The 15,313-nt window shown below is 39.3% G+C and overlaps 1 protein-coding gene across 31 annotated transcripts in view; it reads left to right on the forward strand.

The window, feature by feature from the left end:
* PBRM1 (polybromo 1) overlaps nt 1-15,313 on the forward strand; it is a 55,137-nt gene that overhangs the window by 9,463 nt on the left and 30,361 nt on the right. For all 31 annotated transcript variants that reach the window (XM_083603225.1, XM_083603211.1, XM_083603214.1 and 28 more), the window contains exons 4-14: nt 368-515; nt 804-947; nt 1,775-1,891; nt 3,206-3,274; nt 4,467-4,565; nt 5,556-5,641; nt 7,497-7,592; nt 9,620-9,711; nt 11,277-11,493; nt 12,764-12,905; nt 13,498-13,595. In XM_083603225.1, coding sequence (XP_083459351.1) covers nt 368-515; nt 804-947; nt 1,775-1,891; nt 3,206-3,274; nt 4,467-4,565; nt 5,556-5,641; nt 7,497-7,592; nt 9,620-9,711; nt 11,277-11,493; nt 12,764-12,905; nt 13,498-13,595 — 1,308 coding nt within the window. The remainder of the gene's footprint in view (nt 1-367; nt 516-803; nt 948-1,774; nt 1,892-3,205; nt 3,275-4,466; nt 4,566-5,555; nt 5,642-7,496; nt 7,593-9,619; nt 9,712-11,276; nt 11,494-12,763; nt 12,906-13,497; nt 13,596-15,313) is intronic.

Genomic DNA, 15,313 nt, shown 5'->3' on the forward strand with positions numbered 1-15,313 from the left:
AAAGTTGGCTTTTGTGACTGTTAACTTTGAATTTTTGCATAAAACCTTAAGGTGTATTATGACAGAGTTGCATTGCTGTGAAAAATATAGGCTAATGGCCAGATATGCTTAGAATAAAGCTCTTATCAGCCCCAGGATGCATGGCCAGTGGTCAGGGTTTATAGACCAACAACATCTGGAGAGCCACAAGTTAGCCACTCTGGAGTGAAGTATTGTTTGTTTAACTGTATTTTAATGTTTCTCAAATTGTGTTCATAGTGTATTTAACTATCCATTTGCAGTAGTGTGTATGAAAGTTTGGGTATTTCTAGATGCTGCACATTTGCTTACATTAACTGCATTTTCAATAACTTTGTTCTTACAATAGAAACCAGCCAGATTACTATGAAGTGGTTTCTCAGCCTATTGATTTAATGAAAATCCAACAGAAGCTAAAAATGGAGGAATATGATGATGTGAACGTGCTAACTGCTGACTTCCAGCTGTTATTTAATAATGCAAAATCATATTATAAGGTGACAAAATCTTTTGTTTTAAAAGCCATCATTTGCACATTGTGTTGCTCAGTTGTGTTTTAATGGAGTCCAAAACTCATTTACCTTCTCTACTGTACAGCTGATTCTGTGAAGTTTCCTCATAGTGCATACCATATATACTTTACGGAAATTATTTTTAAGTTCTGCCTTTGTTCTCATTTGTAGCATAGTTTTAACTGATGGAATTGTTCTTTCATTTGATAAATATTAAGAGTGACATAAAAATTATTGATTAACAAACAGGTTCTTTTGGTTTTTTTAACACAGCCAGACTCCCCTGAATATAAGGCTGCCTGTAAATTGTGGGATTTATATATACGCACAAAAAACGAGTTTGTCCAGAAGGGAGATCCTGACGATGACGACGACGACGACGAGGGCCATGACAATCAAGGGACAATTTCTGAAATAGTAAGTGCTATCAGCTACGTATAAGCATTTCAAATGCAAAAGGGTACAAAGTGCATCTAAAAGTTGTCTTTTGTATATTGTCTTTTGTATTTCTGATATATATTTTTATGATCTGTGACATTGTGTGTGTTGATGCTGGTCTGTGACCGTATTAATAAATTCATTCATTCAAAGTGCACCTAAATGCAGCATAACTGAAATGATAACAAATTGCTTCCCTTATTTCCCTGTTTGCCCCTGCCATTCCCCTGCTATTTCATCCATGCAAGTATTTTAGTTTGTAAACTCCCTGACTGGGTATTCAGTAATCTGTTATGAACACTGGTGGCACTGCATCAGTAATAAGAGAGCTATGCTATAAGTAGCATATTGTTTTTTCCTCAGTTACTAAATTGTCCACCAAAAGGATTATGTTATACAGTATATGTTTATATATTTATTTTTATTAATCTCTTCCATTTATATCCTGCTCTTCAGTGACCAGCTGTAAATGCAATCATACATTAAAGCATGCCGCCAGATAGTTTCCTTTTCCACGCACAGTATAAATTAAAACCTTAAAATACTTTTTTTGTAAACATTTAAGTATTAACACATTATTAAACCTGGTTGAAGACACATTGTGATCCTGTTTTATTTATTCTAAAATTTATGCCCCCGCCAGACTAGCTAACAGCAGATTAGTAGCTGTTTATGTCTTTACTGCTTTTCCTTAATTTGTAAAAGGAAAATCCTGTAGTTCTTCAACCAGTACCAGTAGAAGCCAGCAGCATACACCCGGTCCTAATCTTTTCTCAAATCATTTTACAATATCGTTTTTGTGCCAGTCTTCTCCAGGTTATTTAAAAGAAATTCTGGAACAGCTTCTTGGAGCCGTAGTTGTAGCCACAAACCCATCAGGCCATCTCATCAGTGAGCTTTTTCAGAAGCTTCCCTCTAAAGTGGTGAGTGATAATGCTGAACTTTGAATGTAAACCGAAGGCTTTTCCCATTCAAATTAAAGTTGGACAGTAGTTCTGTTTGGGCTGCACCATCAAGCTCATGAGTCTTATATACTTAATGATATAGACTAGTTGTAAAGCAGTCTATGCCAGCAAAACCAGAGTAACACACTGTCAACTCATAATACCAGTTCAGGAAATCATTACTATACAGAGGCTGTGTATCCCAGGTACAGGATCTTGCAAGGAAGTTTCACTGGGACTGCCAAGTAAAAGTGTTGGGATCAGAGATGAGAAACTGTGTATATGTGTATACATACATATATAATCTTAGATTCATAGAATCTTAGAGTTGGAAGGGACCCAAAGGTAATCTTGTCCAACCCCTGCAATGGAGGAATCCAGGAGAGTCCACCACCTCTCGTAGGAGACTATTCCACTGCCGAACAGCTCTTACAGTCATAAAGTTTTTTCAAATGTTTAGCTGGAATCTCCTTTCTTGTAACTTGAAGCCATTGATTTGAGTCCTACCCTCAAGGGCAGGAGAAAACAAGCTTGCTCCCTCTTCCATGGGACAGCCCTTAAGATATGTGAAGATGGCTAATCATATCACACACACAAACTGTTTAAATGATACACTATGGTGTACAGGAACTATTACCTATGCATATAGTAGTTCAGATTGTGTGCCTACACTGTTTTTCAGAAACCCCTTTCCTGCAATATAAGTATTTTGCTTTTTAAAAAATCTATTTAAGTGTGATTTACTTTCTAGTAAATGTCTTTAGGATTGTAGCTGTTGGGCGGTGTAGTGGTTGCTCACGAGTAACCAGGCAGGACTCCGACCTGTCTCTGGAAGGTTTTTATCGGTACAAACTATTTACAGTGCAGGACCAGAAAGTTCATGTCCGTCTCAGTCACTTGCAGATTCTGGGAGTGGCCCCTTCCAGTTTCCCCTCCAGCATAAGAACTTAGATACCCCATATCTTTGCCTTTCCTCCTTGTGTTTCACCCCTTGGTGGCCACCTGGGCTAGGTGAGGCACTTGGGCTCTCAGTAGCATCTTTGAGACCTCCCCTCGCTCGGCTTTCCCATTCTGCCTCTGCTCCACTGGAGGTGTGGCTTTCCCCATTGTTGGAGGAGGAGCTGCTTCTCAGAAGCATGGGCAGATCTCTGTTTTCCCATGCCTCACTCGCCTGTTCTGATGGCACTCCCTGACAGTAGCCCTAGTTGGGAAGGTTCTGTTGAAACTGGTGATAGGATGGTTGATAGATCACTGTTTATGCTTATTTCAGATGGAATTAATTTTGTTTTTCAGCAATATCCTGACTATTATGCAATAATCAAAGAGCCCATAGATCTGAAGACTATTGCCCAGCGAATACAGGTACAGTACAACTTTTGGGGTCACTTTTATAAAAGTGATGTAGCAAATTTAAAAGTGAATATATATGGAAATGGAAATGAAAAGCGATATTTTGGTTTTCTGGGGGCAAAAGTATGTTTACGTTAATGATATTACTTGTGCATTTTGGGACTTAACTGAAATTATTCATTTATGTCACTACAATAGTGACAATCACTGATCAAGTAGGCTGGTTTAGACTAAGCAGTATAAGTTTAAGGTAAAGGTACCCCTGCCCGTACGGGCCAGTCGTGTCCAACTCTAGGGTTGCGCGCTCATCTCGCTTAAGAGGCCGGGGGCCAGCACTGTCCGCAGACACTTCCGGGTCACGTGGCCAGTGTGACGAAGCTGCTCTGGCGAGCCAGCACCAGCGCAGCACACAGAAACACCGTTTACCTTCCCGCTATAAAGCGGTACCTATTTGTCTACTTGCACTTAGGGGTGCTTTCGAACTGCTAGGTGGGCAGGAGCTGGGACCGAAAGACGGGAGCTCACCCCGCCGCAGGGATTCGAACCGCCGACCATACGATCGGCAAGTCCTAGGCACTGAGGTTTTACCCACAGCGCCACCTGCGTCCCACAGTATAAGTTTAATAGACCATTATTTATTTAAGCTGAGAATGAATGTTTTGTCCATGTGATCATTGTCCTTCTTTACTGATCTTACGCAGTTGGTGCTTCTATCATAGGTTGTGTTTTTTTTACACCACTGTTTTGCATTCCTTTTGAACTCATTTAATCTTGATTTGCTAACCAGGATAGCTGGAGTTAAACCACAGTTTCCCAGTATCTGGCATCGCACAGAGTAGGAAACTATGGTTTAAACAAGCTGCAGTAGACACCCTGAAACTTGTACCCAAGTGGAATGAGGTTTGCGAGCATGACACTCATTTTCTCCTTAAATTAACCATTACTTATTAAGCCAAGGTCATTACATCTGAACTGGTTTTGGTACAACAGTTCATTTATTGCTGATTCAGGCAGTAGTCATTTCATGTGATTTATTGGACCTAGTCTACGCGCTGCTTTGTGTACCATGATTTCCCACACAGTAGTCGCTCCCACATGATAACGACGATAAACTTGACAGAACCACGAAGAGGTTGAACTGCAACCTTTTACAATAATAAATAAAATTAATGCATACATAATATGTTCCATTTTTTGTTTTTAGAATGGAAGTTATAAAAGCATTCATGCAATGGCCAAGGACATAGACCTGTTAGTTAAGAATGCCAAAACTTACAACGAACCTGGGTCTCAAGTATTCAAGGTAAAGTAACTTAGCATTTTAATATGAAGTGTTTTATTCAAATGCATTTATCAGGTTTTGGAACAGTAAGATCTGTAATGATCAGTGCAGTTCTGAGTTAGGGACAGGGGAGGAAACAAAATGATGGATTAGCTGCCATTTCCAAAATCATGGTGCCATGCACCAGCCAGGCTGAAATGCAGGGGGTGGATTTTTACCTCTGTTTTGTCCCCATGCAGCACTTAATTTTTTATCTCATTCCACTCTCCAAAACTTAGTTCCAAAGGGGGAAAAAATTGAATGCCAATTTCAAGTTGGTAGGGATGTGGGAGACATTTCTGGGGCTTCTCTGGAGATTGAAGGGGTTGCGTCCGACAGATTGGACTTGCCCCATTTTGGGGGGGTTAATGTCACCTATAGCTGGCAAGGATACTGCTAGTGGAAGATTCATGCCATGGAAGAATCATGCTGTGGAATTTTCTGCCGACCTAACAGGAACCTGTACTGTAGATGTGGTCTTTCCCACAGCAGAGACGCGCCTCCATGCACCTGGGGCTTAGATTGCTTTGTATACAGTCGTGCCTTGGAAGTCAAACAGCTTAGTTCCCGAATATTTTGGCTCCCGAACATCACAGATGGTTCTGGTTTGCAAACTATTCTTGGAAGACAAACGTTTGACAGGGCTTCCGCAGCTTCTTATTGGCTGCAGGAGCTTCCTGCAGCCAATCAGAAGCCACACTTTGGTTTTTGAACATTTTGGAAGTTGAACAGACGTCCGGAACGGATTCTGTTTGACTTCCAAGGTGCAACTGTATTGTGTCCTGTACTCTGTTTAATACAACATAAATATTGATATTTTTCCTTTCCTTTATGAGAAGTTTTTATCTAAATGAATTTATCTTACATATTGTTTAAATACACTTTCAAGGAGCATTCGTCCATAAATACTGATGATGTCATCTTTAGCCTTTAAAAATAAATAAATAAAATACATTTTCAACTCATTAACAGGATGCAAATGCAATAAAGAAAATATTTAATATGAAGAAAGCAGAAATTGAGCATTCCGAACTGACCAAATCAAGTCTCCGAATCAGGTACCGTGGGCAGAGTGAAAGTTACTCAAGTTTTCTCTTTACTTTAGAAAAACAATCTACAGAGAAATATTAGCGCACATTAACTCATGTTATATATTATAGTATTTGGTTTCAAATATCTCTGACCCTAACTTGTGGAGAAACAGCTGGATCTGGAAATCATACAGCCAGTTTCTTCATTTGTTAATGAACATAGATTTTCACAACAGTCTGAGCCATTGGAAAAGTTTGCGTTGGGACTCTGCTGAACAGGCCAGACACCAAATGCCCCATAATCAATTTATCTTGACCTCATAAATAAAAAAATTGTCCAGTAGCACCTTATAGACCAACTAAGTTTGTTCTGGGTACAAGCTTTTGTGTGCATGCACACTTCTTCAGATACACTGAAACAAAAGTCACCAGACCCTTATATATAGTGGGAGGTTGGGGTTTTAGTCATCTGCATACTATCCCATGCTTTTCCTGTAGGACTAATTGCAGTTGTTAACAGTCCTCAACAAGTTTACCATACCCATTGAGTCAATCACCCATCTCCTACTACCCTTCTGAGAAAAAGCTTATACTGCACACAAAAGCTTATACCCAGAACAAACTTAGTTGGTCTCTAAGGTGCTACTGGAGAATTTTTTTATTTATTTAGACTGCGTCAGACCAACACGGCTACCCACCTGAATCTTATCTCGACCTTGTTTGCAGTTGATACTACTGGGGAACGTCTGTGCCTCCTCTTTCCAAAGGATTATATTTTAGCCTAGGCCTAGTCTTTCCACAACCATAGAAATTCAGCCTGTGCTATCTAGAGCCAGTTTAGCCTGACCTCCATCTTTGTGATGATAAGTCAGTTCAGTTAATCCCAGTCAGAAGTTTGGTTACCACCATGACAAAATCTTCATGGTGCATTACAGTAGAGGACTTATTCCCATGTTTCCACAAATACAGTGTGATGTCCTGTGAACACTTGGTAGAGAATCCAATTGATAATGGTAAGACTTCCAAGAAAACATACAGAATATTGGGCTACAAAGCTGATGATGCAGAAATTTCTGACATAGCTCACTTTTGTAATTCCCTTCTGCTTCAAAACTGTCCATTTGAAAATTTTAATATGAATTGCTTTTTGTTGCAAAATTTTGAAGTGAGATCATGAAGGCCCCAAAGCTCATGTACCTCAAGAGTAGAACTTGTGGTTCAAATTCTTTAACATCCCTCTTTATTAATGCTATGCAGTTGCTTGGTTTTTGATTCTATGGTAATGACAGGAATTTTCTTCAGTTTTTCTTGTATATTTTTCTTCTTTGTGTCTCCTGCATATATTTCAGAGCTTAAAATACTGTACTTTTTAACTACTTATATTGTGTTTATGAAACTAGAAACCTTTTATTGCTTTTCTGCAACGCGGTTTGCTTGAGAATTGACCTTGACATGGCCTTTTGCCTCTAACACAGGTGCTTTTATTTGGTAATACATTGCACTTGGATGTGTAATTCCTTCCAGTTTAAAAATAGCACAGTTTTAGACGACTTTCTTCTACTGTATGTTGGACTAAATATGGAGGCTGCAGTTTTCACTGTATCTGCTTTGTGCAAAATTAATGGGAATAACCTCATAGTACAGATGAAGAAACACTTTTAGCATTAGATAGTGGCTCCTAAAATGCATTACTCTCACCTTGATATGAAGTTCTGTAACATTTAGCATAACCCTTTTCACTAAAATGTAATGGCACAACCCTTTTCAACTTATATTTCAATACTTATTCTGTAAAAAAAACTTCATCCTAACTGTATATCATCTTGGCTGTCTGGTGGATTTCTTTTTTTCACTTTCTCTGGCTTGTTCATGCTTCATAAAGGACTGCAAATTTGGCTGCTTCCAAGCTGACAGGTCCTTCCTCACAGGGTAAAGGCAGTGTTGTCGATGACAGAAATGCTGCTAATAAATATTATCGGTGAGTACTTATCTCTGGATGTTATTCAGTTCATCCACTTTTTATAATAGATTATGTTGGTTGTTTTCCTCCAGTCTCTAAATCAGAACGGTCCATTTCACTTACATGTGGAAGAAAATTAATAAAATAAAATAAAAATAAGTAATGAGCTTGTTTGGTTCCTGGAAATATTACAGCAACCTCTTTGTTTTCCTAAAATCGAATTACGTAGAATAGTTCTGTAGATGAAAATACTCAGTTGCCAAAATATACTTCCACAAGTCAAAACAAGAAAGGGTTTTGTGTAGCAAAATATACCGTGCCATAAGCTTTCATGGACTAGCACCCATTCATCAAATACATAAAGTGTAATCCTCAGGTATGTGTATGTACACACACACACACACTGGTGGTAGTGGTTGTAAGCAGCGAAGGAGAGAGCAGTAAAATGCAAAAAGAACTGTTAGTGACAAATTCATTTAAAGCAAGGATGGGGAACCTGTTTCTCTCCAGATGTTTCTGAACTACAACTCCCATAGACCATGCTGACTGAAGCTGATGGGAGTTAGAGGCCAACAACATCCAGAGAGCCAAAGGCTCCCCATCCCTGAATTAGAAGCAAAATGTTTGTAAAATAAATACAATGACCCTTCTCAACAGGCAGTGATATTTGATTACCCAAGTGCATAAGAGCTTTGTTTTATCAGACCAGAGACCTCTCTATTCCAGCATTCTGTCTCCCACAGTGACTAACCCATAAGCAGGACTTGAGGCAAAGAGACCTTTCCTGATTTCTTCTTAAAGAATTACTGTTTTATTTGTATGCAACGTTAAGCAAATTTCTTTCTTCAATTAAAAAAGATTTCATTATTTGGATAAAACTCCTAGTAGAGAACCTTGGAAACTCAGCAGAGTCTAATAGTTTCAATCTCTCTCTCTCTCTCTCTCTCTCTCTCTCTCTCTCTCTCTCTGTGTGTGTGTGTGTATGTATGTTTTTGAATGATTTTGAGCGGGGAGAGGGGGAACCCTTTACATAATTTCATTTTACTTATTTATTTTATTAGATTTATATACCACCCTTTGTCAAAAGACGTGGGGATGGTTCACAAGATAAAAGCACAAATAAATAGTCAAAACAGAAGCAACAAAACAATAACACCCCCAAACGCATTTCAAAGCCTGTAGAACGTTAATTGGCCAAAGGCCTGGTTGAAGACGAATGTTTTCGTCTGGTGCCTAAAAATATATAAGGAAGGTGCCAGGTGAGCCTCTCCGGGGAGAGCATTCCACAAGTTGGGAGCCATCACAGAAAAGGCCTGTTCTCCTGTTGCCACCCTCCAGACCTGTCTGGGAGGAGGCATATGAAGAAGGGCATCAGATGATGAACTCAGAATCCAGGTTGGCTTATATGGGGAGAGGCACTCCTTGAGGTATTACGGTCCTGGGCATTTAATGCCAATAGTATTGTTGTAAGACAGCAGCATTGCGCATCTCAAACATTTGAGTTTCAGAATATTACATTAAATAATTCATAAGTCACAGCGTATGGAATGTATAATAAGCTCAAAATATCACTGCTTTGAGAAAACAGTGTATCAGCTGAAAGCAAGACAGTTCTTCCCATATAAAGCGTTTCATTAAGTTGACACGCTTACAAAGCTGCAGTCTTGTACTCTGCCTACTGCTGAGCCTAGTTCCGCAGCACGAATGCATGATAATTAAAACTGCTTTACTAGTTTAATTATCAACTGCACTTTTAATCACAATTAAAATTAGCTTGAGTTTATTTTCAGAGGAACTCATGGGCTATAAATCTGAAACATTAGCTGGAAGGAAGCCGGTTCATAAATTTAAATTCTTTCACCAAATTCATATAATGTAAAACACACACACACACACACACACACACACACACACACACACAGCTTCTTCTATATGCTTATTTTTATTGTATCACTTAGATAAAAGCTCCTGCTTTAAATGTAGATTTATTCTTCCTCTCCCCAGGGAATTTTTCATTCAGTAGCTGTTTTGTTTTAAATTCACAGTAACAAAAGAGCTGTCCAAGGAGACCGTTTATCAGCAATAACCATGGCACTGCAATATGGATCTGAAAGCGATGAAGATGCTGTTTTGGCTGGTAGGTCAATATCTTTAGGAAAAGGTCATTTGTGGAGTTCCTAGCCCTCCTGTCCTTTCAGATTAAAATGGGTGACAACCTTTTAGGTTAGTAACTAATAAAAGTGCATGTTGGACAGCCCTCCACATGTTGTTGGACTAGAACTCCCATAATCCCTGACCATTAGTCATGCTGACTGGGGCTGATGGGAGATGTAGTTCAGTAACAAGTGGAGGGCACCACATTGGCTGTCCCTAAACTACATTAATCCCGGGTCTATTTTGAACAATCTAGGGCATATTAAATTTAAATCTTACATTGTTTGGCAGGAAATACCTACTTTCTCATCTCAGGAATGAGAGAGCACTTATTTAAGCATGCCTCTTGTTATCTAGAGTAAATATTCTAATCTATCCCCCCTCACCCAATTGTTCTGCTAGTGTCTCTGTGCCAGGGCTGGATTTAGGTTTGATGAGGCCCTAAGCTACTGAAGGTAATGGGGCCTTTTATAGGTCCAGCTGTCCTTTGACAACAACAAATTGTCACTGTCTTTTGTGATGAATATATGCTATACGGTAATTTATGGACCTAATAGGTATCTAAAGCCATCTGCACATAACAAAGTATGTATTTTATCAAACTAATTGCTGAAAAGTCCATGCAGAATGTAGGCACCCTATATATAGAAATGAGGAAACCAGTGATATTTTAGGGAGCAGGCTAGCAGGTGGGGCCCATTACTTACATCATAGGAGCCTACACAACACCAAACACTGTTGCTGTATGTGGGTTTTATTTTATTTGTTTTTTATCTTATATTTTGGAAATGTACATCCAGGTTTTTTTCTTTAAATTTTTTTTGGGCCCCCCAAGAGAGTGGGGCCCTAAGCTATAGCTTGTTTAGCTTATACGTAAATCCAGCACTGCTCTGTACTGACTCTTTTCATTCTTCTTTGTCAGTTTCAAAATTTTTGTTCCTGTATTTCAGCTTTATGGAGCTGAGAGGTATATAATTTTCACAGAACGCAGCACAAAAATAACTCTTCCCTAATTTGCTTATATTATTGATATTCCCGTATCGATGGTCAGTGGCTGTTTATATTTTGCTTCTCTTATGGCCATAGCCTTTTCTTCCACATGAGTTTACGTTTTTTAATTTTGATTAGGGCCAGCAAAGACAAATGTGGGTAATGTGGCAGGTCCTTTTTGCATTTCTTTCATCATGGTTTCCTGCCTGGTTTCTTGAAGCTGCCACATTAGTAGATTTAAGGTTGTTTCCACATTTCCTGGATTTGCCTGTATTGGTCCTTTAATGTCCAATCCTACCTGTAGATAGTGAATGAATAAGTAACTACCTGATCCTTCCAGCCAACTGCAGATACTGTAAAACTGTTTTGAAGCTGGAGAATCAGCAGCATATAGCATAGAAAACTTGTAAGGTCTCAGTCTCTTATTAGAACTAGGAAACCAGCCAGGTAGCAGAAAGTAGTTGCATTCTTCTTTGAACGATCCAATATTACCTCATTTACTATTTAAAACAGATAAAATGATGCTGAAATTGTGTAATTGTTTTTCCTCGTTTCTAGCTGCTGCCCGTTATGAAGAAGGGGAGTCTGAAGCCGAGAGCATCACTTCATTTATGGATACTTCCAACCCTCTCTATCAGCTTTATGATATAGTTAGGAACTGCAGGAACAACCAGGGTCAGCTCATATCAGAACCCTTTTTTCATTTGCCTTCGAAGAAAAAATATCCTGACTATTACCAACAAATCAAAATGCCTATTTCATTGCAGCAAATCAGGTAAAACTGGTGCGGCATAATGTTTGATGGTTTCAAGAACAGTTTCTTTACCAATCTTAAAGCATGAGTCAGCTCTTCTAATGACTGTACTGTATTTGATAGATTGTATGATTTTACCTAAATCCTGTATGTGTGTATGTACAAGATTTTAAGCTCCTTGTTTTAGCAGTTGAGAGTGAAGAGTCTCTTTACATATTAAACCCTTGGAATGCCAGCATAATATCATATATAAGCTTTAAGGTGATCCAAATAAAGGTAGATGATTAATTCATAAGTAATCACATGGCCCTTCTTTCACTTTAGCCTTAATTATGCTTTAATCTACATATGAACGATTGAGATTTGATAAACCGAAGTATCTCTAGAAGTACAATTCACCTGATTCTTTTTCTAATAGATTCGTTTCATGTTTGATCGCAGTAAGGATCTGACTGTTTATTTTCAAGTAAAGCACTAGTGTTAATATACGGTTAACATGCCCATTCTTCTTTAGTTTTCATGAGACGTTCAAAGCAAGCACGTGAAGAGGGCAGTGGGGTTGTGAATAGGGCTGGACGATACCAGCTTTTCAACATCGCAGTGTATCACCAACCAAACATTGTGATACAGTAAAACATCGCAATGTTGAAAAGTGGAGGGAGGAACAAGCTGCGTCAGGCCCTGTCCCACGAGGTGCCAGGGTGAAACCATCGCCACTCAGGAGCAGCGGTGGTTTCACCCATGATATACCACTGGGTGAAGGCGCCATCATGGTTTGGACCTCAAACCAGTCCTGGGTGATATATTGATAGATCGCCCAGGCCTAGTTGTGAACCATGGTCAAGTGATCTCAGCTAGAAGTCTCAGTATGATCTGAAACCCTGCACTGTCCGGTTCCTGATCACCGTAAGTTTTCTAAGCATACTCCTCCAAAATATACTTGGGAAGACTGGGGCTAAACATCCAGGATGGGAGCATGAGAGGCAGGGCCAGTGTGTACATCCTCATGACAGGTTGTTCCCTCACCCCCATGCAGGGCATTTAAAATCACATTTCAAGCCTTCTAGTGTCATATGAGAAATGTTCCTGTATCTTGATTTTGTCATGTGCTTGGGAAACATTAGAATTATTTCTTTTTCTTTTCTAACTCCTCCGACACTAGCTGAGGAGGGGAGGGGGGGAACTGGGGAGGATATTAATTCAGCACTTTTAAGTTAGTAGATTATGTTTTATTTAAAAAGCAGCAGGAATTGTTGCACCAATGAAATGGGACTGATTATCTCTTCTACAGAACAAAACTAAAGAACCATGAATATGAAACTCTGGACCATTTGGAATGCGATTTAAACTTGATGTTTGAAAATGCCAAACGTTATAATGTCCCAAATTCTGCCATTTACAAGAGAGTACTGAAAATGCAGCAGGTTATGCAGGTAAAACTTCACACTCAAATAGCTACGTCTCTGGGGTTATTTTTGTAGGAGCTAGCATTTGGTGCATTTATATCTGCATTGGCACACTGCTGTGATAGTAATTCTTCTTGGTGCTATTTCTGTGTTTAAACTCTAAGCATTATTCTATATGTTTCCGAATGAGAGTTTTTAACTGATAGCCATATGGCTGGAAATACAAATGAATATTCTGGATGAGGAATGAATCATGCTAAACTAATTTTCTGCACTGGTAATCTGAAATCAGGTTTTTGAAGACATTGTATACAGCTTTCAAGATATATGTATTAAGAGTAACTGATAGCTAGTAAGACATTTTGCAATAGAAGCTTAGATGGAAGGCTTGCTGTTCTGGAATAAGCTTGATTATTTAGATATTCTGTGTACAGTATTTAATATTTTGCTTTATACATGTAACTTGAACGGCTGAAAAAAATCTTACTGCTTTCTATTGATGCTACTACTATATTTCTGCATTTCAGAATGAACATTATCTCTGGAGCTGTTAAATATTCGTGCATTCAGGGGACATTCAGTGGATTGAATTTAACTCTAGGGATTTGTTTTCTTCCAGGCAAAGAAGAAGGAGCTAGCCAGAAGAGATGATATCGAGGATGGAGACAGTATGATCTCTTCTGCAACATCTGATGCTGGAAGTTCAAAAAGAAAAAGGTATGCACTTGCTGTTAATAATAATTAGTAATTATTTGATTTAATTTTCAGTTATTTAAAGCCAGTTATCAGCTGTGTCTTTATTGACGAGGTGATCTATCAAATATGTAAATATACAGTTCTCCAAAAAAAAAAGTATTATACCCTGGTGTTGGGTTGAAATAAACGACAGACGAATGACGAGTGTCATATGGGAGGCATCTCCCGAGCATGTCTCCGGGAGTCCCTTTTATTGAATATTACAGCATTGCCACATATGTGCTTGTTACTGATTGGTTAACACAAGTACAATGCAAAGGTTGCATATAAGCATTAATCATCAATAGATTAAAGGCTGGGAAAGGGAACACAGAACTAGACAGGCATGAAAACCTCCTTATTAAACTATAACTAGTGATTGATATAGCAAGACTTAAACAATCACTAGTGATTGATATAGCAAGACTTAAAAGGACATAACAATCACGTTCCATAGATGTGGTCAATCATGGATTAAGAACAGGTCAGGGTACAATGTTTTCATGAACTCAATGTGGACTGAACATTCTCGGGTGAAGAAGGAATGCTTCAGCTTAGAACGGTTTGTGCAGAATCATGTGCAGAAGCAGAACTTCCCATCACCCTGGTCCATATGCTGAGGTGATAAGAAATTTTAAATGTGATATTTGACATAGGTATTTTATCTGAATATTCTTATTTTCTGTTAAAAGGTGCAATACCATATAGATGGATAAGGCTGCAATCAGTCCTATGCACTTAGCTGGGAATATGCCCCATTGAACACAGTTCTTACTTTCAAGTAAACTGTTAAATCAGAAAGAAAGGTGTACTTATTAAGGGGTTAAGTGTAGTTGGAAAATGCTTTACTTGATTGTTCAGGAAACCTCCAAATGTTGGGATCCTTTGAAGACCCTAGAAGGTGGGACAGGAGGCTTCATATTTCCATTTTACTCTCTTTTCAGATAATACTGGAAAAGGCTCTCTGAATAATATGACTGTGAATGCAACATCACAGTTCACTTTTGAGATTAGTTTCACCATCATTGCTTTGACCTCATTAGCTTAGCAGTTCTTTATACCCAGTGCTTTTTTTCTGGGGGGACACATAACCCTAAACATTTTGTGAATTTAAGTTTGGCCTCATTGAGGGGCAGTATTTCAATATGAGTAGGAAAATGAGAGTGCCCCTGAACATTTTCTTTAGAAAAAAAGCACTGCTTATACCAGATCATTGTGCTTGATGGAGGGAGAGGAAATTCATTATATTGAATCAGGCTTCCTCAACCTCGGCCCTCCAGATGTTTTTGGCCTACAACTCCCATGATCCCTAGTTAGCAGGACCAGTGGTCAGGGATGATGGGAATTGTAGTCTCAAAACATCTGAGTGCCTCCCCCCCCTGTTACATCTTGCTGCCGCTGCATTTAACAGAGCAGTGGTCTGTTTCACAGCAGTGGTGATCAACAAGGAGGCGGTGGCACTCATCTGACCTCCTGTCGCCTGCGTCACTGCTGCTTACTGTGAGGTGGAAGGGTGAGGTTGACGTTGTGCAAGCGCTCCCGTGCAACCAGTCCCGTGCTCCTGTTTGCGCTGCGCTGACCTTGCACTTTCCCCTCTACCTCCCAGTGAACAGGAGGTCATGTGAGTGCCACCAGCTGCCACTGCGTAATGGCTTGGGGCCAGGCTGCTTGAAGGAACACCTTTCCCCAGGTATTCCCAC

Source organism: Podarcis filfolensis (genome assembly GCF_964270895.1).
Source record: "Podarcis filfolensis genome assembly, chromosome: 2".
Classification (NCBI taxonomy): Eukaryota; Metazoa; Chordata; class Lepidosauria; order Squamata; family Lacertidae; genus Podarcis; species Podarcis filfolensis.